Here is a 22,206-nt window from a genome sequence, read left to right as displayed (position 1 = left end):
TTCTTCCGTGAATACGGAACGCTTATCTGACTTGCGCAATTTCCGCAAGCGGTGCAGTCTGGGGTTGTGCTGCACAAACACAGGGCTGGTGCAACTGGCTAGCTAGCTGAGCACTTGAAATGGTAACTTTATTATTATTATCGGTCGTTTTTTTTAGATTGATGCCTAGATACAAACACTGAATACACGTTCAGCGCTTTGTTTAAAAGTATTAGCGCGTATAGTAACAAACGATACCGACGGTAGTGGTCATGTTTATTTCCGTTTGTGTTTGCTAGTTAGCTAACAATGCTAGGCTTGCTACGTTAGCTTCGCCTTCTCATCTACCGCTAGCTATAACGAGAGTTGTATCTAGTTCGCGAGGTAACTTATCTTAGCTTGGCTAACCTTGGAAGTAATGTTAGCCAGCTAACCCATTCAGGCCGGTCTAAACAGCCGAGCGTTTACTGTCATTGTCAGACCTACAGTACAGTGTCTAGTCATTTAACTGTTTCACTTTCAAACATCTCGAGGCTAATGTTGCGTTAGCTCGGAGCTAAATGCACTGTTCGCTGATTGTTGGTAACGTTAGCTCATGAATCAACGAATTGTCAGTAGTGTTACTACCTCTGTATCCGAAAAATAACCTGCCTGACACATTAGCATATTAACCAAGACTTGAATTTCTTTTAAAGGGTTCGCCAACTATACTAGCTTAGTCTAACGTTACATACAGTTCAGTAGTGTGTAATAATGTGCCATGTGGACACTTATCACGACTTACATGGCCTCCTGAGAAGTTTTATTGAATAAAAAGTGGTTAGAGGACCCATAGATTCCTCTAAAGGCCTACTTTTTGGTGCCATTCTAAACATTTTTAGCACCAATTTCAAACCCTCATCTTCGAAATGCCTTTAACACAGTTTTTAAATCATATATTTCTATCCCCCACTTTCCCTTTAGGACGTGTTCTTAATGATCCGGCGTCACAAGACCACAATCTTCACAGATGCCAAGGAGTCTACCACTGTGTATGAGCTGAAGCGTATTGTTGAAGGAATTCTGAAGAGACCACCTGAAGACCAGAGGCTGTACAAAGTGAGTTTAGGGACAAGTATGCCAGTGATACCTAATTAAGTCCAGCCGCATATCTGACAGCATCACAGTTGTGTCTGGGTGATGGTAGTGGCATGTAACTTGTCTTTCCAAAAGGTGACTTAAACGTTCATCGGAATATCTCACACTCAATGTATACATTTTAACTTTTGTCCCACAGGATGACCAGTCGCTAGAGGACAGCAAAACTCTTGGAGACTGTGGATTCACCAACCAGACTGCCAGACCTCAAGCTCCAGCTACAGTTGGTCTGGCCTTCCGTGTAAATGGTACATTATATTTATGTGCTTCTAAGAATTGGGGATGGTAATTCTTTTTTTCATGCCTCAGTTTCGGGGACAGCCGTGGCCGGAGGCAATATGTTTTCGGTTTGTCCGTCTATCGGTCTAATATCTCGGTAACGCCTAGAAGGAAATAGTTTAAGTTTGGCACAAACGTCCACCTTCACTAATTGATAAACTGATTAGATTTAGAAATATGCTGCCAGGCAGTAATTCTAGTTCCTCATATTTGGGTGATTTCCTGTCTTTCTGCTTCTTCTCAACGGAACTGAGCTTTTCAATCTAGAAGTCTTGTCTTACTTGTTCAGTTTAGTTGAATGTCAGTAATACACTTGCGTGATAATTTGCGCTTTGTGCAAGTTAATCTGCATCAATCTCATTTAGGCTCCCAAGGTCTGTAATTGGGTGCTGCACAGTATGTATGTCAGTAGATTACTGTGATTATCAACTACTGTAACCCATTCATGGTCTTGCAGTGAGAGAGCACGTTTAGGATTATGCAGCAGTGTTCAAAAGTCCCACAGGGACAAATCCAATGCAGACAAGACAGTGATATTAATATTGCTAGTTTTTATGCATTTTCAGTAAAATGCACAACGTAGGGCCACCGACGTAGCTCACGTTGTAGAGCCAGCGTCCCCTGTACCACGGCTGAGTCCTCACCACAGCGGCCTGTGTTCAAATCTGATTCTGGCCCTATGTCGTCCCCTCTCTAGCCCCCTCTCCAGTCTATCTATTGAATTATAAAGGTTAAAAAAAAAATTCTTTATATATGTAAATTGTTTATAATAATTTAAAAGCTAACTGTGATGGTCTCTTTTCTATCACTAAGCCATGGCTATTTTGGTTTTACGGTAATTCTTCATCACAATGTACATTATTAAATATTTGATTTGAGCCTGAGAAGTGTCTCTAGAGATTCTTTTTTAATTGAACTAAAAACTGTCTATGAATGCAGTCTGAATATGATTCACAAGAATTGTATCCCATGTGGATTTTTTCACTGTCCAGACTTTATAAAATCAATTTGATTCTATTGTGGGTATACCAAAAATGATCTTGTGATTCTCACTACTTCCAGAGAGGAGATGCACTAGTTTGCATGTGACCAAACACTTTGATTATAAAACATTAACCACAGTAGTTCTTACTTTCCAGTTTAGGAACATCCACCTAGAAAGACATGCCACAGTCAATGGCTATAGCCACATGCTACTCTGCTGTCTTGATGGAGCTGATGTTTCCTTGTGTCCTCTGCCCTTTCAGATGAGATGTTCGAACAGCTCCACGTCGAGGCCTTCTCCAGCCCCCCAGAACTCCCGGATGTGATGAAGCCTCAGGACTCCGGTAGCACTGCCAACGAACAGGCTGTGCAGTGATAACAGGGAGAGGAAACGAGCAATGGATGGAAGTGGGTGTGTGTGGATTAACTGCAGTGGAGAAGTAGCAGGGTGGAGGATAATGTAATATAATTTCAGTTGACGGATGGGGGACATTCTAGGTAACCAAGCCTATCCATGTTACCTTCATGCTATCATCCCAGCATCTCCCCCAATTTGCTTCACAAATCTTTTTTTTTTTTTTTTTTACTCTTTATAGTTTCCACATCACATGCGGTTCTGCTCCTTGACTTTGCTCTTAAGCACCAACTGGCTAAAACTTCTTGAGTGAATATGTTGGTTTGGAAAGTATGATCGTGCGTGTGTTATTATAATTATTGTCATTAATATTTTGGAAAAGGTGAAAGCGTAGTTGTGTGTCACAGTGCTCTAGAAGTAACATGCATAGGTAAGGAGTCGGGCGTCTGAATCGGCAAACTGCATGAAGAAAATTCAAAACAAAGGCTTTAAAGATAAACCGTGAACTGATAGTGTTTCCTTGGTGTGATTCTCCCAGCTTTGTTGTACGGTTCTGATTTGATTTCATACCAGGAAAGAAAGTCTTTATAATAATTCTGTGTAGTTTCGTGTCATCATTTTTGTTTTTTTCAGTATGTTCTACTTGTCCGTTCTTTGTTGTATGTTTCATGCACTGAGACCAAAGGCCTCTTGGACAACAGAGGGATTTTTTTTTTTTTGGTCAAAGGATATTCTGTCTGTGGCACACTGTATACACAGGAGGAGGGTTTACTGGCGTTAACACTTAATCACCACATGTCCCCAACTTCAATGTGGCACCTTCCCCCTAAATCACACAAACATTGCCTGTAACTGTGAGCTTGCATAATTAAAAGTTTTTCCTGTTTTGTTTTTTACACTGCTGGCTGATTTTTTTAAATTTCATTTTAAATGCAAGCTTACGTCAACATTTAAGGAAGATGACGGAATGTAAGCGGTCTGTTGAAGGGCTGTAGCTACCGTAGGCCTTAATCACAGCAGACATTCTGAGTAGGGACATCTTAGGAGACACACAGGTGTAGTTAATTACACTAACAATGGCTCTGTTCTATTTAAGTGTCCAAATAAGGGGTGACAGTGAGTCAGCATGCACAGCACCAGGACCCTGAAGCTGCTAAGTGGATTCAGCCATTGTGGGTTTCATTATTTACACCTGTGCTTTTGTGTGACTTCAAAAAGTCTTCAGTGAAAAAGGTAACTAGTAGTTTCTGCTACTAGTTTTGATTTTATAATTACAAGTTTCACACACTGGGTTTTTACAAAGGCACTTTTTTTTTTTCTGCTATGTTCCTCAAGTCAAGGAGTTTATCAATGAATATACACAAACACATGATTCCCCCCCTCTATCCAGACCTCTAGGGTTCCCAAAAGTCTCAGCTCCACTGTGGCAGTTGCTTTTTGGTATTCACATTACTTGCAAATTTGTGTGGGACTTTGCACCGCCACCATGTTGTGTATTCAAATACAGGCAGTATGTCAGAATGTAGTTCTAACATATTTATCACCTTATATTGTGCTCACATGGTGCATTTTCCTAAATTCAGTTGTTTCAACAAATGACAAACTAACATGGCATACAGCAAACCTGGGGAGGAATCCATTATCAGAGAGGTTTATGGATCTCTGCAGAATTATCAGAGAGGTTTATGGATCTCTGCAGAATCTAATGAAGCTGCTGCCATCTGCCTTGTGCAGTGTGTTATATAATTGATGGGAACTTGAGAGGCAACAAGAGCCCCAAAACAGTTTAGGGGATACTTCCTTTTTCTTCATGTATTTCTTAAAAGATGCTCACACCCTCACATTGATTCTTTTTTACTTGGTTGTTCATACTGGCCATAAAGTAATTCCCTCGTGTGTGTTATGTGTAAAAAGGCACAATCTATTTTTTTTAAATTACAGATTTACTTTTCTCTTCTTCTAAATGGTCTGATGATTTCTTAGATGTAGACTAATATTTATTTTGATCCTCTCTACGGGGCCGGTATACAATATATTTAAAAGACAAAGTAGAAAAGGTAAAGCCTGCATGAGCATTTCCAAATACAAGCATTTACAAGCTCCTTCTTGAAGAAGAGGGGGGCGCCGCCCATTAAGTGTTTATCCTGCTGTGAAGGACAGTAAGTGCATCGTCCAATACTTTCTTATGTAGCAGTTTACATCGTCGCAGCCGGGCGTCGAGCCGCAGTTTGTGCAGCTCGCGTCGCCACTAAATCCTTAATTTTCTCTCCCAAATATGGACTAGGAATGTCCAGGATGACGTCGCGTGTCCGGGGAATGCGGGGTTTGTAAACCACATTTATTTAACTACGCCTTCTTCCAGTCTGAGGTCCTGGTAGGCATTAAACAGGAAGAGAGTCGTGTAGGAAAAAAAAAAGAAACGGGACGCCCTCCTCATTCTCCTCCTCCTCCTCTCTTGGCGGATAACGGTGTCCAAGAAGTTATTCAGGACCGACGCACAGACAATAGCGCCGAGACTAGTCTCTGTTGCGGGCTTTGATACGCTTCCATCACTACTTATTAATGCTGTCCGCGTCCGTATTGTGTCACACGAAGAGGAAAACACTCGGCTGAAATCACACCATGGACGATTTGGGTAAGTATCGGTGCTGTTCTTCTGCTACATGTTGAGATATCTTCAGGGGATCTCTGGGAAGGGGTGGTGTGCCCAGACCTCACAGTCTCTGGCCCAAACAGAGGAAATAAGGTCTGTTCATTCTGGCAGTCTCAGTGGAGTAGAATTTCCTTTTTTTGTCCACAAGGACATGTACTGGGCTGTAATGAAAAAAGGGGGATTTTATTGGCTCCCATAATATCTTAAGGTAGAGAAAAGCTATACATCCTGAAATATAAATATACAACTTCTATGTCAAAACATTGTTCCTCCTTATCTCATGATATTGTCCTGTTCACAGTAATTCTCTCTACAGTGTGCTCCCGTCCTCTTGAGATTTAAAAAGTATTTTTGTTGTTGTTGCAGAATTTACCTTTTCAAGCAAACAGGCCACACATGCACACATACTCCCACAGGTACCACAATAACTGGTACTACATTACTCCTTCTGCCCGACACTGAGTGCTTTGTGCATGCCCTGCAAATTCAATAAATTCTTTGTAAATTAGATTAAAAGGGATCCACGGCGGGCTTTCCCATCCATTCATATTAACAGGTCAGGTATGGAGAGAAGCCACATAATGCTCAACAGAGTATTCCATTTTGAATACATCAAAGAGGGTTGTGGCCAGCGTCTGGGAGCGTGACTGCTTCTGTCTTTTTCTATCGATGAACATGTCAGAAGAAGATTCCTTCTCTTTTTCTCAAAACAACATTATGAGAAGCTCCCTCTTTGTGTGTCGGAAAGGCCCTGAAATAGCCCAGGGCCATGCTGCTATTTCAAAAAAAAACAAAAAAAAGCCACAGAGTTCAATGAAAAAAGAAAGGCCCTTTTGGCCTCAGCTGCCCATTTGCTTTCTCAGGAACTTTCGTCCACTTCAGAATTAGGGGATTTATGCTTTACAAGCAATTCTGGAAGAAATGGCTAAGATGTAACCAAGCACATCTGGGCACATCTGGATCCGATTGCACACGAGAGAGAGAGACCCAGAGTTACTGGGTGACTGGGTGAGCGTTAGTCAGGCGGTGGCCATGTTCGGGACACTCTGTTTATGCTGTTGTCTAATAATGTTGCGTGTTTTAGGCTTTGGATCTGGCGAGGCTTTTCTGTGAGAGAGACCACTTGTTAGAGAGGCCGTTGGCCAAGACAAACAAGTCGGCAGGCCGCTCTAAATATGGTCACGATTCCCATTGAGAGAAGTTCAGCTCCTTATATGAGCAGACCAGTCTGTAAAAGTGTGTGTGTGTGTGTGTGTGTGTGAGAGAGAGAGAGAGAGAGAGAGACACAGCAGCGAGGAGGGCCAGTAGTACATGCGCAAGCTTCTCACCACATGGTCGTACCAGAAGTGTGAATCATCTGTGGCAGAAGTGACCTTAGGGATGAACTAATGCGGGTTAATTTGGTTCTGTCCATCGTGTCACGTGACTGATCACCAAAGACATTTGGTTGATCTGCCGTTACCAAAACAAACCAAAGCAAAGTTAACGGGTGTATATGGAGTGATGAGGTCTTCAGCACAGGGTTATAGTTAAAGCTTTTTAACAAGGGACAGCACCTGAAAGCTCTAACTATAACCATGTGCGTCTGCTCGGGTACCTGGTTTTATGCCTGATTCTTTTCTTAAAAGTGTCTACCAGTAGATCAGTGATTCCCAGCCAGAGGGTACTTGTGCAATTCCTAAGATGTGTATTTATTGTATGTTAATAACCGATAAAATACCAGCTATGATAATTCAATTACACAACCTGAGTCAGTGTTAACACTACAACATGCAGTTGGGAGGTCAAAATCGATTTAAAAACGTGACGGATTAAATGGTTGAAGCATTCAACTTATTTTTCTCCAACTGGTAGTGGTGTGCAAAGCTACTAATGAGACCAAACCTAAACATCAACAATTCAAGGTTTTGTATTTATTAAAACGTATGCAAACAGCATCCGCTGTTGCGTTTTTTTAAGGGGGCACACCACCATAAAGATCATGTTTTACTTCTTTTCAAAATGCCATTATTTTCTTGCATTCCCAAATGCAATACAGGGTCCTTATTACACTCAGCACATGTGTCTGGAATATTGTTGTCAAAGTAATTTAACTGGTGTTACATATACAGTGTGTGCATGAGCCAATTATATTGTATCACTTTAGACGTCTATTTAAAGATAATTTCTGTCCCGAGTCACATACCCCCTTTAATATAGAAATAAACACATTTTAACATGAAGGGTGCTGATTGAGGGATGCTTCAGCTCATCTGATAGGGCTGTGGGGGTGTATCATGCAAAAACATTTTTTTCCCTCTTACCTGTAATGCTATTTATCAAACTAGATTGTTTTGGTGCGAGTTACCGAGTGCTGGAGATATTGGCCGTAGAGATGTCTGTCTTCTCTCCAATATAATGGGATTGTATGGCACTTCACTTGTGGTGCTCAAAGCACCCAAAAAAGAAAAGACATTAGAAAAACTCAACATCAATGTCTTATTCCAGAAATCATGACTCAAGATAATCCACAGACCTTGTTCTAAGCAGTTTCATGTAGGAACTATGGTTCCTGTTCTTGTTTATGGTTTTTGGTCTGTGGAAGCAATCTAGATTGATAAATAGCGCAACAGGTAAAGGGAAAAAGTTGTGTTTTTGATTTTGGGGTGAACTGTCCCTTTAAGTCTGTGTGAACCCGGTAAAAACAGTGAAATTAAATCTTGTCAAAACAGCAGCCTCCTGTCTACAACTCAGAGTTTGTAATTACTCATGTTCAACACACTTATTTTTTTACAAACTTTGGCCTGAAGTCGCGCGTACATGGACTTGTCAGCACTAACTGCAGCGACTAACCCTTGAGCAAGTTTCTGGACAGCTTCCACTTGCAGCGAGTGAGATGGGGGTGGAGTGGATTTAGATATCAGTTGCTAAACACTCTTCCTCCTCTGCTTCCTTTCAATGCTGGCATGTCTTGGATAAGTTTGCGTGCCCTCTCATACCTCCGCTGTGTCGATGGATTATCTCTGGGTTGTGCAAACGTCTTGACTGTCTGGTCCTCGGACTGATTGGTGTCTGAGGACGCTCGTTGTCCTCCATGTCGTGTCTGACCTTTGGGCTGATATGCTGCTGCTGTATTATTGGTCACACAGGCTGTCTGTCTCTCCTTAGGAGTGCCTGAGCCACCTAACTACCCTCTCAGTCCGCGTATTGTTGTGTTTGGTACGTAAATGCCTGTGCATGTGTTTGCATGTTTCATTGTGTCTGCCATTTACATGACTTCATATGATCTGTCTAACATCCAGTGTGTGTTTTCGTCGCCACCTGTACTGCATGCTTTTTTAAAATCCATTTCTTAATTCATATCTCTTTTTATTTCCCTTTCATGGTGTATGAACAAACTGATAACACTATCATGGACATCATAAAGATAAAAAGATACGTCATGGGGTCATTAAGTGTCTTTCATTTTCATCACCAACCAATCTGAAGCTACATTGAATTGTATATCTAACCAGAATTTCATCGCATTCGTGCTGTTGGATCAGTTTCTTTTCCTTAAACCTCCCTTGCAGACGCCCTCCTTGCTGATCTGGAGAACACCGGCTCTCCTCTGGCTCGGTGTCCCGTCCTGCTCACCTCTGACCCTCCACAAAATGCTGACCCTGAACCCAAAGAGTCCACCCAAACCCGGCCGCCGCCGCCCGCCTACACCCCACAGCAGGTAGACCACTAGCTACCAGGGAGGGATTCGTTTCATTTTTTTTTACTGCAGATTCTGTTTCCACTCTGATTTTTCACTTCTGGTTTGTCTCTCAGACGGTTTCTGCTGCAATGAAATCTTCGCAAAACTCCAACCCAGACAAATTATACAGGTAACGCCCTCTGTTTTACACGGTGTAATCAAGAATATACTATTTAAAAAAGTGTCCATACACTGTAGATTTCTGTGAATATAAGTTCTTCAGATCTTACATCAGAGAGGAAGTGACTACATTAAAACAAAAAAAAATGTTGATTACAAATTATACATTTTCGGCAAAGAGTGTGTTTTAAAGCACTGCTACGGACAGATGAGAGTATATACATGAGTCATTTCCGAATGGACAAAGTTCAAGAGTCACCTATGAGTCATGACAAGTGGCCATGAAGAAGCCAAAGTGACGGGAGGTTTCAGGATCTGTGTTAATTTGGGACACCGCCCGTTTTGCCTCTCTTACAGCACAGTGTGTAAACCGCGCTCTCCACGCACAACAGATCCTCCGCCGGCCTTCTCCTCCTCCTCGCTGCTGGGAGGAGGTCTGAGTGAACTGGACCATCTGTTACAGGAGCTGAATGCCACCCAGTTTAACATCACAGGTTAGTGTGTGCGTGTGTTTTATGTCCCCGTGCTTAACTCTGAGGTGAATCTTTTCTTATGTATGACCTTGTTTTTGTCATCAGATGAGATCCTGGCCCAGTTCCCTTCTTCTAAGAAAGATGAGAGGGACAAGATCAAGGATAAGGTCACGAGCTCCTCCCCCAGGTACCAAAACGATTCAATTTAGTCAAATCTAAAGAATCGCCAGAGTTCACTGCAATTCTAGTGAATGCAAAGAGTTTCTCGTTGAAATAGTTGCACATTAACAGCCATCAACATTTTGTCAGCAATGTTCACAAAGTCACACTGATAAATTGTGGGCAGTATACAAGTAAAATCTGATGAAATTGTGTAATTGAGGGTTAATAATTCAAACAATTGTCTTTTTTGTTCTAGCTCTGCGAAGCCTTCAGCAACATCAGCCACACTGGAATTGGACAAACTGATGGCTTCTCTGTCAGACTTCAGAGTCCAGAGCACAGTAAGAGTCCACACAACACCACAAAAATGACCAAAATCAATTTTCTTTGAAATGTGACCGCAAGAGCATGCTGGTTTTTTTTCTTCCATCATTCCCAGCTGTTTCAGGCTTTAACACAGCTCACGCTGATTCATGGTGGGTTCATGAAGAAGTTCACTTGACTTCATGATGACTTCACTATTACTGTGCGGCCTGGCCGCAGCACATGCCTCCTGGTATAAATCAGTCACCAGATAGAGCCCGAGGATAGAAATTAGTCTCGGTGGAGATATTTTCCAGCCTCAGGAATATCTTCAGATAGTTGAAAGTCAGAGTTCTACTTTTGGTATGGTACATAATCCCGTAATTCTCCTTCTTCAGTGTGTCTGTGTGCTAGCATGTGAGCAAACGTTTGTTTGGTTACAGTGTGTAGTCCAGCTGTGAGTTATAAACAAGTGAGCATGAGGTAACAGTGAGATTTAAAAAGGAGCATTTCTCCATTGGACACTCTTTACTGTTATCACCAAGTTTTGATTCGCAGTAGGTTACAACATGTTGATACCTACCCGGTTTAGCCAATTTAATTGTATACTTTTGTTCTTGACCACCAGCAGCAAAAAACAATGATATTTCTCTCATAAATGTGTGTATATGACCAAGGCCATTTCTCTCACAAAATGCAACCTGTAATGGGGTTGAAATACATTCCCATCAGTTGAGACAACTATCAGTGGAGGAGTTGATATTTCTGCTACTTCTACAATGTTGTTCTGTGCCTCAGACAGCCTCATATCTGGCTGTTTAAAAGCCTTACAGTCAGTCTCTTATGGCAATTCATTTCAAACCAAGGACAGATGTGCCATCCATCATTTTTCTTTCTCTTCTCCCAGCCAGCGGTGCCTGTCAATCCAGTGGTAACAGCACCACAGCAGCCCACCCCCCCACCACAGGCCTCCTCCGGCGGCTCATTGGACAGCATGCTGGGGCTGCTTCAGTCGGACCTGACCCGACAAGGAGTTCAAACATCCTCCAAAGGAAACTGTTCGGCTTGTCAAAAGCCAGTCGTAGGACAGGTGAGTTATCAGAATAAGCTTTTAGCACAAGGTTGGGCAGGACTTTGTGTCCAGTTCCCGTCACTGTAATCATCAAAGGATGGTGTTCATTAATCATGTTTTGACTGCGTCCTCTTGCAGGTGGTAACGGCTCTTGGGAAGGTTTGGCACCCGGAGCACTTTGTGTGCACTGAGTGCGAGGCAGAGTTAGGCAGTCGCAACTTCTTTGAGAAGGACGGGCGGCCGTACTGCGAGTCGGACTACTTCACCCTCTTCTCCCCTCACTGTGCGCAATGCAACAAGCCCATTCTGAATGTGAGGGACTCGGTTGTGTGCATGCTTACCCTAAATTGATCCCCCTACCCACCTGAAGCCATTTAACTTTTCACTCCTCTCGTCATTCAGAAAATGGTCACCGCTCTGGATAAGAACTGGCACCCAGAGTGTTTCTGCTGCGTCAAGTGCAGCCGGGCGTTTGGAGAGGAAGGTAATGGGAGGCACACACTGCATCCTGTCTGGGTTCAACACACAACTGTTAACAATGAACTTCAGCAGGGTTGCACTTACAAACAACCCTAAAAGCCCCTGCATGACCTTCTGTTTAAGGTTATAATCTGTCCCAGAGTTTGTAATAGCTACAAATCTGTTTGCACGGGCTGCGTTGCATTGCTTCAAACTGCTATCCCCCTTAAAATCATTTAATTTGTCTGGTTTTCAAGGGAGAATTAATGTTCTGTTGTAAAGGCATCTTTACCCTGCCATGGATTCAGGGGAAATACTAAATCTTTGGCATTAAAATGGCCAAATTAAATGCAGAACAAGCTTTGAGACAACAACAAAAAATTCCATCAGCCTTTAAAAACTCACATCAGTAAAACCTTAAACCATTACAAACAGATTAATGTCCCACAGACCAGAGTCACGTTTCATACAGTGTTTTCTTTCCGAGCATCATCCAGTTAATCAAACATTTATCAAAGAGATGTCTTGAACTGAGTAAAACTGTATCTTCTGCAGGTTTCCATGACCGTGAGGGGCAGCAGTACTGCCAGCAGTGCTTCTTGACTCTGTTTGCTTCCCGCTGTCAAGGCTGCAGCCAGCCCATCCTGGAAAACTACATCTCAGCGCTCAACTCTCTCTGGCACCCGCAGTGCTTCGTATGTAGGGTGAGTGCTTCTCTGTGGGGTTTCGAACACCGGGTCAGTGAGGAAAGTTATGTTTACATTCAATCGGTATCCTTCGAGTTTTACAAATGTGTTGAGTGTATTTACTTCCTCATTAAACATTTGCAAAGCCGATTTTTTTTTTTCGCATTTTGATGTTGTTTACATCCATGTTTACTTGATAGAGGTCTTCTTCACTGCTATTGTTGGCACATTGCTGGCGTTCTTTGAGTGTGTTCCCACCACCTTTTGATCAGTGATCCTCATGCATTTTGCATTAGACAAACAAAACGTGTGTGTGAATGGGTGTAAAGCACTTTGAGTGGTCGAAAGATTATAAAGGCGTTTTATAAAAGTCCATGTGAAAGATGTCTGTCTTTCTAAATGGGACATTTCTGGGAGCAACTTTTTTATATGATCACTTAACTGACAACTTCTACGGGGAAGCTGCTCAGTGACCAACAGATCAGACTGTGGTTGTGATGATATTATGCGTGTAACTGTGTGAGCAGGGCGTTCCTGCTCTCTGTACCATGCAACAAAAAAAAAGTTTTGAAAAACTAAAAATAAGTTTGGATTATGTCATGAGAAAGTTGTAATTTCACAAGGCAACTGTCTAATTACAGTTTCATGAGTCAGGTCCCTCTGCTGTGCCTGAATCTCTCTGCGTCTCTTTCCCTCTCTCTCTACTTCAGGAGTGCTACAGCCCCTTCGTCAACGGCAGCTTCTTCGAACACGAGGGTCAGCCGCTGTGTGAGGCCCACTACCACCAGTCCCGTGGCAGCATGTGTCAGGCCTGCCAGCAGCCGATCCTGGGCCGCTGCGTCACCGCCATGGGGGCCAAATTCCACCCCCACCACCTGGTGTGTCACTTCTGCCTGAAGCCCCTGAGCAAAGGCTGCTTCAAGGAGCAGGAGAACAAGCCCTACTGCCACCCCTGCTTCATCAAACTCTTTGGTTGAGGACACAACAGGACATTGCCTCCCCCTCCTCCTCTGGGTCACCAAGTGAAGAAGCTGTATGACTCTGAGTTCTCAATTAGTTAGTTTTTTATTGTGGGAATGAGGGTGGAGCTGGTCTCTTTCTTGGTTTTAAGAATATTAGAGTTGAGAGGGCGAGTGGAATATAAAGAGAATCATCCAACCCAATTAGTTTCAGTTTATTTCACATAAAAGTGGAATGCATTTTGACTTGCAGTGTAAAATACAACTCTAGCATTGGTTAGACGAATACAAAATGATGCCAAATGATTTTGTCATGTATGCATATTGTATTGATTCAAATTGAATATTGAAAATTGAATTATTTTGCCAAAGGTAGAAAAGAAACAGTATATTAAGAGCAAATGTATTGTTTCAGTGAAGGACTTGTGCAAAAAAAATCCCCTTTAATATATTTGCTTTATATTGCAAAAAGTATAAGTGCCACTGCAATTGCATTTCTACATTGTATGCTGACTGCTACGTGCTGTATGTTTTGTGTAAGCTCTCATCTGTTTAATGGCAGATATTTTGCATTATACTTTCACTATTGCTCTATGCAATTTGCCAAAAACAGTTCCAAAGAATGAAATAAAGGAGAACACAATTGTTGTGCTGTTTCATGGGTGAGTGAATCAAAGGATCAGCTGTGAAATGTGAGAAAATGAAACCAAGCAACTTTTCAACTCTACACATCCTTTATGTGGGAAGTAAAAGCTAAAAACTTGCAGAAACATAAATGCATAGACATCTAAATAATGTCTGTCAAGAGTCAGCAGACAAGTGAAGAAAGAAAAAATACAAGTATGTAAATATTCTTCTTTTCATACAAAGTCCAAAGAAGTTCAAATGCTTCTCTGGCCTCACAAAAACAGAGAAGAAATATCATTATTTTTTACAGTTGTGGATGAAAGTAAAAGCAATCATGCAAGTTTTAAGGTTGATTGATAAACACAGAAGAAAAAATGTGGGTCAGTTATTTGGTAGAAATGAATTTGATTGATAGATATTCGTTAACCTTTCACGATTTATCTCATTTGTCGAGAGTGACACAGATAATTTAATTAATTTTGTCTTACGTTTTCTCCATTTGCCATTCCTGATGATTGATACTGGGTACATTGTAGTAGTATCCATCCATTAAACAGACCAGAAACCCTCCTTCATCCACTTATGCATATGCAAGAATATATCTACCACAGGATTTTATTGTATATGTGTATATATTGTATACAATTTTGACGCTGCAGAAAATAAATACATCAAGTCTGACCACTAGATGGCAATGTTCGCCCACTGTTTTGAGCTCGAGCGTAACTATTTTAAAATCAATGGCAGCATCCTGGAGGTGTCCAGGTTTTTGAAAAGGAAAGGAAAAGTTGACCTGGTATAAACTCTTAAAACAAATACAAAATACAAAATATTCATATAATCAGTAGAGTCGAGCTGACAGCTACGTGAAAGCGTGTTGACGTGCGCACGTCGCCTCTGCAGCTCACAGGTGAGTTCATTTAAAACTTAATGAGCCTCCCTCGCTGTCTGACAAGAGAGAGCAGGTAACCTTGTAGGAGAAAGAAAGTCACCGTGAGTGACCCGTCGGCGTCGAGTTAAAGAAAAAAAAAAAAAAGAACACACAATGAGTGACACAGAACAGCACAAAGTAAGTTGGTGTTATTTGGCTGCTTATTAATTATGTGAATGTTGTTGTATTGCGCGAGCTGCAGGTCTCAAATGTGTCCGTGACGTTACACAGCGTGCTAACAAGCTAATCAGGTATTTATTGCATGCTACATATGTGTAACTATGAAGAGCCGGGGTTACATAAGCGTTTTGGTCTAATGCCATAGAGTGATATTACAGCAGCGGCTGTGAAAACCTCATATTTTTTTATAAGTAAGTGGGATACAGTGATTTATTTATTTTTTCTACACAGGAGTTCCCCTTTCCTGTCTTGTTTCTGCTCGGTGTCTCTTTGCCTTCTTTATAGTCATGATATATTTTGACCTCACAGGAGGCCGAAAACGTGTCCGAGCCTCAGTGGCCTGAGAATGGAGAGGAGTGGAGTGATGGAGAGGATGCCACGAATATGGACTGTGGGCTTCTGCAGGCTATGGCTGAGGATGATGAGGCGATAAACGTCTACAACGAGGAGACGTTTGGAATGGGTGTGTATGGATGTTTCCCAGCTGGGTCTCTAAAGTACAATATAATCATTTTTGTCCTCGGATGGTGCAACCGGTGTACTGATGACAAACTGTTTCTACACTGTACCAAAAAAAGGTTGAGAGAGTTTTAAAGGGTTGACGTTTTGGAAAATACTTATTTACTTTCTTGCAGAGATTCACGAGCGATGGATACCACTCATGTCTGTATGATAAACTGAGCCAGTAGCCGTAGCTTAGCATAAATACTGGGTAAAGGGGGAAACTGCCTTCCTGGCTCTGCCCACATATGAGTCTGGAGTCTGGAAATTCGTATTCCAGAACTTCAAAATAAAAGAAATCAAGCAAACTTTCACTTTGCAAAGGATCACAGATAAAGACTGTAATTTATCAGGATTACCTAATTTTTGTTGAAGTAATTGAGATTAGCGGGTTTGTTGCCACAACTAAAATGTTTAGTCTGCGATGCGATGCCTGCTCTGTAAATCACATGTCATACAGTATTTCTACATGTGTCTGTGTCGTAGATCTCGATGCACAAGGGACCACAGAGGACCCCGGCAGCGGTCTCCTTCAGTTTGGAGGAGAGCTGCCTCCGCCACCAACACCTCCACCAGACCCCAAACCATCCAAATCACCCCGCCACCGCCCTCGCTCCCCTCCCAGACAGAGTCCACAGTATCTGCCCCGGGCTCCCCCAGGGCAGCGTGGCAGAGTAAGGGGGCAGAGAGGAGGGCTGGGCAGGGACCAGATGTTTGAAGACCCAGCTGTGATGAGGATGGTGGAGGGGCGACCAAGCCTCAAGGTGATGCAGAGTAATCAAGAGAACAATAATATCTATATCATAGGGAAATATTACATTTCAATATCACTTTCTATTATTAAGGGCTGGTGTTAGTATTACTACTACTAGTATTACTTAATACCTATTACTCTTTTGTTCATATAATTTACTCTATTGTTTTTTCATATTTTGTTATCTTGCTGGCACAATAATTTCCTTTGGGATTAATAGAGATCTATTTAATCTAAATTCATTGTCTGAAATGTGGGATTTGAAAGCTCCCCTCATAGCAGCTTGTCTTCATTTTTTAAAGACTCTTGACAGTGCCATAGTGGACCTTGGGAATGCCATGTACCAGAAGACCTTAGAGGATGATGTAAGCGACAACTTTTTTGTCACACTTTGCTCATACTGCTAATGTTTCCTTTCGTTGTTTTGATGTCTCTTTTTTCCCTTCAGTACCTGTCGCCCTCTTTCAGAAAGACTAGAAGAATCTCAGGATCAATACTTCAGGTTAAGATCCCTAACAACACGTGCTATAATCTGTGTGACAGTGGGTTACTTTAACATACAGTTGTGTTGTTTTATTCTATTTTGTAGGACAGTGCTGTAGTGTGTGTGATTGATGGTCACAGAGGCGGAGGTCAACACCTGCCCTCCAGCTTCCTGGATTTGCCATATCCTGTCTCTTCCTTCAGGGGCAGAAGAGGGGAACCCGGAGGATCCTACATCAGGCGACAGTTTGGCCAAAGAGACCCCCCTCAGGTGGATTCATTTTATAGGATAATCGTTTCTTTAAAGGAGTAGTACGAGGGTTTTTTGTTTTCTTGCTCGGTGTTTGATGACATCAATACCAGTCATGTCTGTGTGAATTGATATGACGCTGCAAAGCTCAATAATTAGAAATAGTTCGGCACTTAAGTCCCATCCATGTTGTAGTCCCATCCATGTTGTAGTCCCATCCATGTTGTAGTTTTATGGGGTTGAAAACACCAATTTGTGTGTTTACAGATTAAAGGAATGTGGTATATGTAAATTGCTGCGCTTTAGAGGTGCTGGTAGGTGGATTTTGTTACTTGTGGACAGAGCCAGGCTAGCAGTTTCCCCTGGTTCCAGTCTTGATGTTAAGCTAATCGGCTGTAGCTCCAGCTACATATTTACTCAACAGAAATGAAAGTCTTATCAATCTCCTCCTCTGAATATCTGCACGAAAGTAAATGTATTTCCTAAAATGTTAAACTCTTCCTTTAAACAAACCTTGTCTGGCATTCCCTCACTGAATCTTGCCTTTTTCTTGCAGATTCATGCATCCATGGGACCAGGTTCTCCCATCTTCTCACGTCAACCGTTAACCCCGCGGCAACATTACGATCAGGTTCAAACCATAATTAAAGCTACTCTGGTACATTAAAGCCAATAGTAAATATATTCACAAAGAGTTGAGTAGATCTGCTTGTGTATGACTCGTGACATTATGTTGTGCTCAGACAGGGGGCTTCCTGTTTCCTACAAACCGGCCTTGCCCCTCCACTCCTCAGTCTCTGACACCTAAGATGATACAACTTCGCTTTGGTGCCAACTCACCGAGGCCATCCCCCTTTTACAGCCCCTCGTCTAATCCGACGCAGCATTTCAGGTGTGTCCTGACCGTGTGTATATCGTGTTTTGTGGCATGAAATATTTCTCAGCGAAGTTGGGAGTATCAAGTATATTTATGACTTGGCAGTCTTGTTCATCCCTCGTGAGAGTATATACAACTCTCTTCATTGACCTGACGTTCATAGATTTTATTCAATCCCTGACATGTGTATTTACGAGGTAAAGTTAGAGGAATGGATAGCTGTACCTTCTGGAGATAAAAGATGCAGCCGTACATTTAAATGTAGCAACTCTTGGCTGGTTTCTATACCCAGCTTTCTTGATTTTAACATCCTGTGAGAGAAAACATGTTATAATGCATCATCCTTGTTTTGCATGCATTGAGATGAACTGTTGTTCATTACTCTCTAATATGTACGTTGTCTGACCCACAGATACCCCGGTCCTGTCACCCAGCTCCACCCCCAACACAAACGACTTCTTAGTCAAAAACAACGCATATTCCAAAGGTTGGTGCTACATCTCTTATAGGAGTTGTATTTAACATTTTGTATCTATGTAAGGATATAGAGGAGTAATATCTACCTGAACAGAGGGAAATCGCTCTTCCCGTATGTGTTGTAATCTGAGCTTGCTCTGTTGACAAAGCCGGGCAGGCCGTGTGTGCATGTGAGTGCATGTCGTTAGCTCACGACTGCTGCTCTGCTCTCAATCAAAATGCTCCCAATCTCAGATCTCGACCTTTCGTAAAGATTCTGAACTTATTTTGTTCTCAGTATGTTATGAAATAGAAAAAGGCTAATTATTTATAGAACAACATGACCTGTTTGTAGAAAACCCGAGGACTGGGATCCTTACTGTAACCTCATGACGGACAAAGAGAAGGAGTGGATCACCAGGCTGCAGATGATTCAGCTGCAAAGTGAGAATCCATACCACGAGGACTACTATTACCAGGTAAAGGCTTTTAAGCCAAATACCCAACCTTTGCAACATGACAAAGACGGCGCTTTTCATGGCTAGCGTATTTAAACTTTGTCATAGGAGTACTATCGGCGAATAGAAGCGAAGATGGCAGAAGAAGAGCTGGGCATCAGGAGCAAGAGGGAGCCACCCAAGCTTACCACGCCTTACATCACAAAAACTGACGTCTACGCACCAGGTTTTCTCTCGTCATATTTTCATGCTATTGGAACACATTGTTTGGTATTTGATTCGCCTAGACTGGTTCCAGCCTGGCTGTAGTTTCCACTGAGGACATAATCTTGTGTGTCTCCTCACTTTTAGTGTTTCTCTGTCTCTCTGAGCACATTTCTCCAACTGTCAGATGAGAAGATCAGAGTTGATAAAATGTCGATCATCTCAACTTAGTCACCTTTAGTTATTTGTTGTTGGAGCTGTAAACGGCATGAAAGGTTTACCTGCAAACACTATTCACGGCTGAAAAAGGTGCCTCCAACTTTGTTTTTACAGGTTTTAAAAAATCCTTTAATGTATATTTTCATGCAGTTAATATTCTCCTAAAAATACGCTTTTCTTTACTACGTTCCTCTGGAACCAAACCACCAACTCCTTTTGTGTAAAAGAGTAATGCGTGGGATTCTACTCAAGCTTGCAGTGCTTTTGCTCTTCCAGTGGTGCACATTGAAGGCTCCCTGGGTCAAGTTGCTGTGTCCACGTGTTACTCTCCTCGCCGGGCCATCAGTGCAGTTCATGCAGTCCAACCTCAGGGTCCACTTGAGGTGATTGTGTTCTTCAGACAATCTTTGTCATCTTGGAGGTGTTTTAAACTGCGTTCCCTGATACTGAGACTTTTTCCACGTTACAGGAACAACAAGACATCAGACAACAGCGGTTAGAGATCTTCAGCAAAATAGAAAAGGTACCTGCTGATTACTTGATTAGATGCATTTTATTTACCCTCACGAACACACGGTCACACCTCTTCGGCCCTGCAGCTGTTCGGGGTTCTGTTGGAGGTCGAGGAGGCGGACAGGATGAAAAGTACCGTTTTGTCTGAAGCGGAAGAAACCAGATTGATTGCAAAATCCCAGCAGAAAGTGGACCACATCTACTCCCAACTGCAACATCACAATCCCTCGTAAGTTCTGCACACCCACCGCTATCAACAAGTGATGCATACTGTTAAAATATTGCTTGTTGAAAAGTGACATTTAAATTTTTTTGTGTCTAGCTTTCTTAATGAAGCTGTACTATCATAAGTAACATTTTTATGGATGTTGACTTTGAGCGAAGAATTTCCCCAAATGTTTTGATGTAGCGATTCAGGCGTGGAGTTCCTTCCTTTCCTGCTGGTCTCAAAAGGCAAAAAGCTCCTCGCCCGTCTGCTCCCGTTTCTGAAACACGACACTGCACTGAAACTCTTGAGCATTGTGACCTCTAACCTTCCTACGCTGATGAGCAGAGATCCAGAAGAGGTAGGGGAGTGTGCTCGATGTAACTCGGCTGAACAAAGACTGAGACGTGGTTGAATGTGCCTTTGAACGTTTTGCTACACACGGCATTCAAAATGTCAATTAATTTCCATGCAGCACATAAAAGGAAATTCAAGCTGGGTGAGGTAGTTTATTTTGCTTTGGCAGACACTTTAAAAAAAATATTTATTTTGTAAGTCTGTCTTCCTTTTTGGGGGCTTGCTTTGCAGAGTAGGCAGTTGTTGCCAATTCTAGATTTTCTAAAGCCTGAAAATGGAGCCAAGAGGAGCCATAAGTCTAGTTTACTCTCAGACACTTGAATTACAATACGCTGAGAGGTTTATATAAATGACGGCAAAAATATACTGCCTCCCCCAGTTTTTGCATGTTTTGGGTAATGTAAGTTTATTTTTCTTTAGGCCCTTCCAGTGCTCTACCCGCCCCTTCGAAATGTGATTGGAGGCCTGGCATTCAGTCAGCTGATTGTTGTCCTCAAAAATCTGACTTCATCTGAGACTCTAACGACATACGAGTCGCTCACTCTGGCATGTCAGAACAAGGTCAGTGCTTTGTTGCCCGTTGGCTTCTATTTATACCTTTTGCATGAGACTTTTGTGACGTTTCCTCATTCATCTCTCCTCTCAGTTTGGACTGTCCCTGCTGTATGCGCTCCTGTCCCAAGGAGAGAAGCTGCTGTCCTCAGGTGTCCCCTTAGAGCCCAGCATCGGCGACTTTGAGAGCTGGTGGGGATTTTAAGGCTAATATTACATGATGATGGGGGGGTGGGTTATTTTAACATTCTTGTAAGATCTTGACTGGTGTTCCTGTTTTTTAGGACGGACACAATATTCCAGGTGGCGGGACAGCTGTCCCAGTGTTCACTGGTGGAGCCGCTCCTCCTGCCCTCAAACCTGCTCACGCTCTTCTGCCGCTACCTGGACAAGCGCACTGTGCATCAGCTGAAAAGCAACATGGAGTAAGTGCTTTTTACCTGTTTGGATGCTGGAAGATATTCTTAGTGTAAAAAAAAATAATAATTATATATATATATATATACGTATACCCAAATATCATTACAAATATCTTTATTTAGGTCTGCAACCGGATTCGTGGCTCTTCCATCTTGAGGCGGACGTAAGCTAATGAGACGTTCAACTAATGACCCGGTTATGATGAACACTAGTTAAAGGAGCAGAGGCCCAGCCCTGACACAAACTACTCGGTGTTCATTAATAACAGAAGAATGTAATTTAGAAATGCTGTCATTATTTTTTGTTTTCCCTCCTTCCCTCACATTTTTGCACACCAAACTGTTTCCCTTCATTTCCTTATCTGATCTTTTTATGTTCCTCCCTTTGGTCTCCAGAAGGTTACGTCAGTGCAAGTTATTCGGAAATCACAAACCTGATGTTTTTTTTGTTGTTCTTTTAACCTTCCAAAACAAGAGTTGCCATCATTTCATGAGATTGCCGTGTACTGAGTTGGTAACGTTGCATCAACTAGTAGATGGAGCTGATTTACTTACTGTGTCTTCTGTCTAACCCAGTTACATTCAGGACAAGACAACGTGAGGTATCACTGAGATAAATGTGTTGGATCAGATATTATTGACCAGGTTGAGGATTGTATAGTAATTTATGATTGTACAGCTGAACCTATATGTTCATTATTATAATAATATGACTATTAGGAAAGTCGGCATGGTCAATCAACAAAAGCCATGCAATTATTATTTTTGTAACAAGGCATGCATTGTGTATACATGTGTAGCAATACTAAATATGATGTATTTGATGTAATTTTTTATTTATTATATTCATTTGGAAACGGTAATAATTTATATTGCAC

At 42.1% G+C, this 22,206-nt stretch overlaps 3 protein-coding genes across 4 annotated transcripts; all 3 read left to right on the top strand.

Annotated features, from left to right (window-relative positions):
* Positions 1–17: 17 nt before the first annotated feature.
* LOC142951851 (elongin-B) lies at positions 18–3,630 on the top strand. The gene is made up of 4 exons (XM_076093697.1): positions 18–122; positions 943–1,077; positions 1,256–1,364; positions 2,643–3,630. Exons 1-4 carry the CDS (start codon positions 120–122, stop codon positions 2,753–2,755), a joined length of 360 nt encoding a protein of 119 aa, XP_075949812.1. The 5' UTR covers positions 18–119; the 3' UTR covers positions 2,756–3,630.
* Positions 3,631–5,034: 1,404 nt separating this feature from the next.
* LOC142951850 (transforming growth factor beta-1-induced transcript 1 protein-like) lies at positions 5,035–13,990 on the top strand. 2 transcript variants are annotated; one of them, XM_076093695.1, is made up of 12 exons: positions 5,035–5,369; positions 8,535–8,585; positions 8,939–9,087; positions 9,183–9,238; positions 9,586–9,722; positions 9,807–9,888; positions 10,120–10,204; positions 11,074–11,256; positions 11,377–11,550; positions 11,641–11,722; positions 12,253–12,401; positions 13,094–13,990. In XM_076093695.1, exons 1-12 carry the CDS (start codon positions 5,357–5,359, stop codon positions 13,358–13,360), a joined length of 1,428 nt encoding a protein of 475 aa, XP_075949810.1. In that variant the 5' UTR covers positions 5,035–5,356; the 3' UTR covers positions 13,361–13,990. The 2 variants fall into 2 exon arrangements, with proteins under 2 accessions (XP_075949810.1, XP_075949811.1); XM_076093696.1 differs by lacking the exon at positions 8,535–8,585 and having other exon boundaries at positions 5,112–5,369.
* Positions 13,991–15,014: 1,024 nt separating this feature from the next.
* Positions 15,015–21,485, top strand: patl2 (PAT1 homolog 2). The gene is made up of 19 exons (XM_076093689.1): positions 15,015–15,038; positions 15,390–15,543; positions 16,068–16,345; positions 16,638–16,700; positions 16,784–16,837; positions 16,925–17,089; positions 17,625–17,699; positions 17,812–17,960; positions 18,358–18,432; positions 18,757–18,880; positions 18,968–19,085; positions 19,559–19,665; positions 19,752–19,805; positions 19,882–20,024; positions 20,205–20,361; positions 20,778–20,918; positions 21,004–21,101; positions 21,194–21,334; positions 21,452–21,485. Exons 1-19 carry the CDS (start codon positions 15,015–15,017, stop codon positions 21,483–21,485), a joined length of 2,154 nt encoding a protein of 717 aa, XP_075949804.1.
* Positions 21,486–22,206: the final 721 nt, after the last annotated feature.

Source organism: Anarhichas minor, unplaced genomic scaffold (genome assembly GCF_050575085.1).
Source record: "Anarhichas minor isolate MPS153535 unplaced genomic scaffold, ASM5057508v1 ptg000017l, whole genome shotgun sequence".
NCBI lineage: Eukaryota > Metazoa > Chordata > Actinopteri > Perciformes > Anarhichadidae > Anarhichas > Anarhichas minor.
This window is presented reverse-complemented; position numbering and strand designations above follow the sequence as displayed.

What these genes read in the sequence shown, in the direction of transcription:
- patl2 (XM_076093689.1), top strand. Translation starts at nt 15,015, where the DNA reads ATGAGTGACACAGAACAGCACAAA. An exon ending in CGCGGCAACATTACGATCAG is followed by an intron (nt 17,700 to 17,811) that starts GTTCAAACCATA and finishes TGTTGTGCTCAG; the next exon opens with ACAGGGGGCTTCCTGTTTCC. An exon ending in CTGCAACATCACAATCCCTC is followed by an intron (nt 20,025 to 20,204) that starts GTAAGTTCTGCA and finishes GTTTTGATGTAG; the next exon opens with CGATTCAGGCGTGGAGTTCC.
- LOC142951850 (XM_076093695.1), top strand. An exon ending in ACTTCAGAGTCCAGAGCACA is followed by an intron (nt 10,205 to 11,073) that starts GTAAGAGTCCAC and finishes CTCTTCTCCCAG; the next exon opens with CCAGCGGTGCCTGTCAATCC. An exon ending in CCGGGCGTTTGGAGAGGAAG is followed by an intron (nt 11,723 to 12,252) that starts GTAATGGGAGGC and finishes TATCTTCTGCAG; the next exon opens with GTTTCCATGACCGTGAGGGG.
- LOC142951851 (XM_076093697.1), top strand. An exon ending in AAGACCAGAGGCTGTACAAA is followed by an intron (nt 1,078 to 1,255) that starts GTGAGTTTAGGG and finishes TTTGTCCCACAG; the next exon opens with GATGACCAGTCGCTAGAGGA. An exon ending in TCTGGCCTTCCGTGTAAATG is followed by an intron (nt 1,365 to 2,642) that starts GTACATTATATT and finishes CTGCCCTTTCAG; the next exon opens with ATGAGATGTTCGAACAGCTC.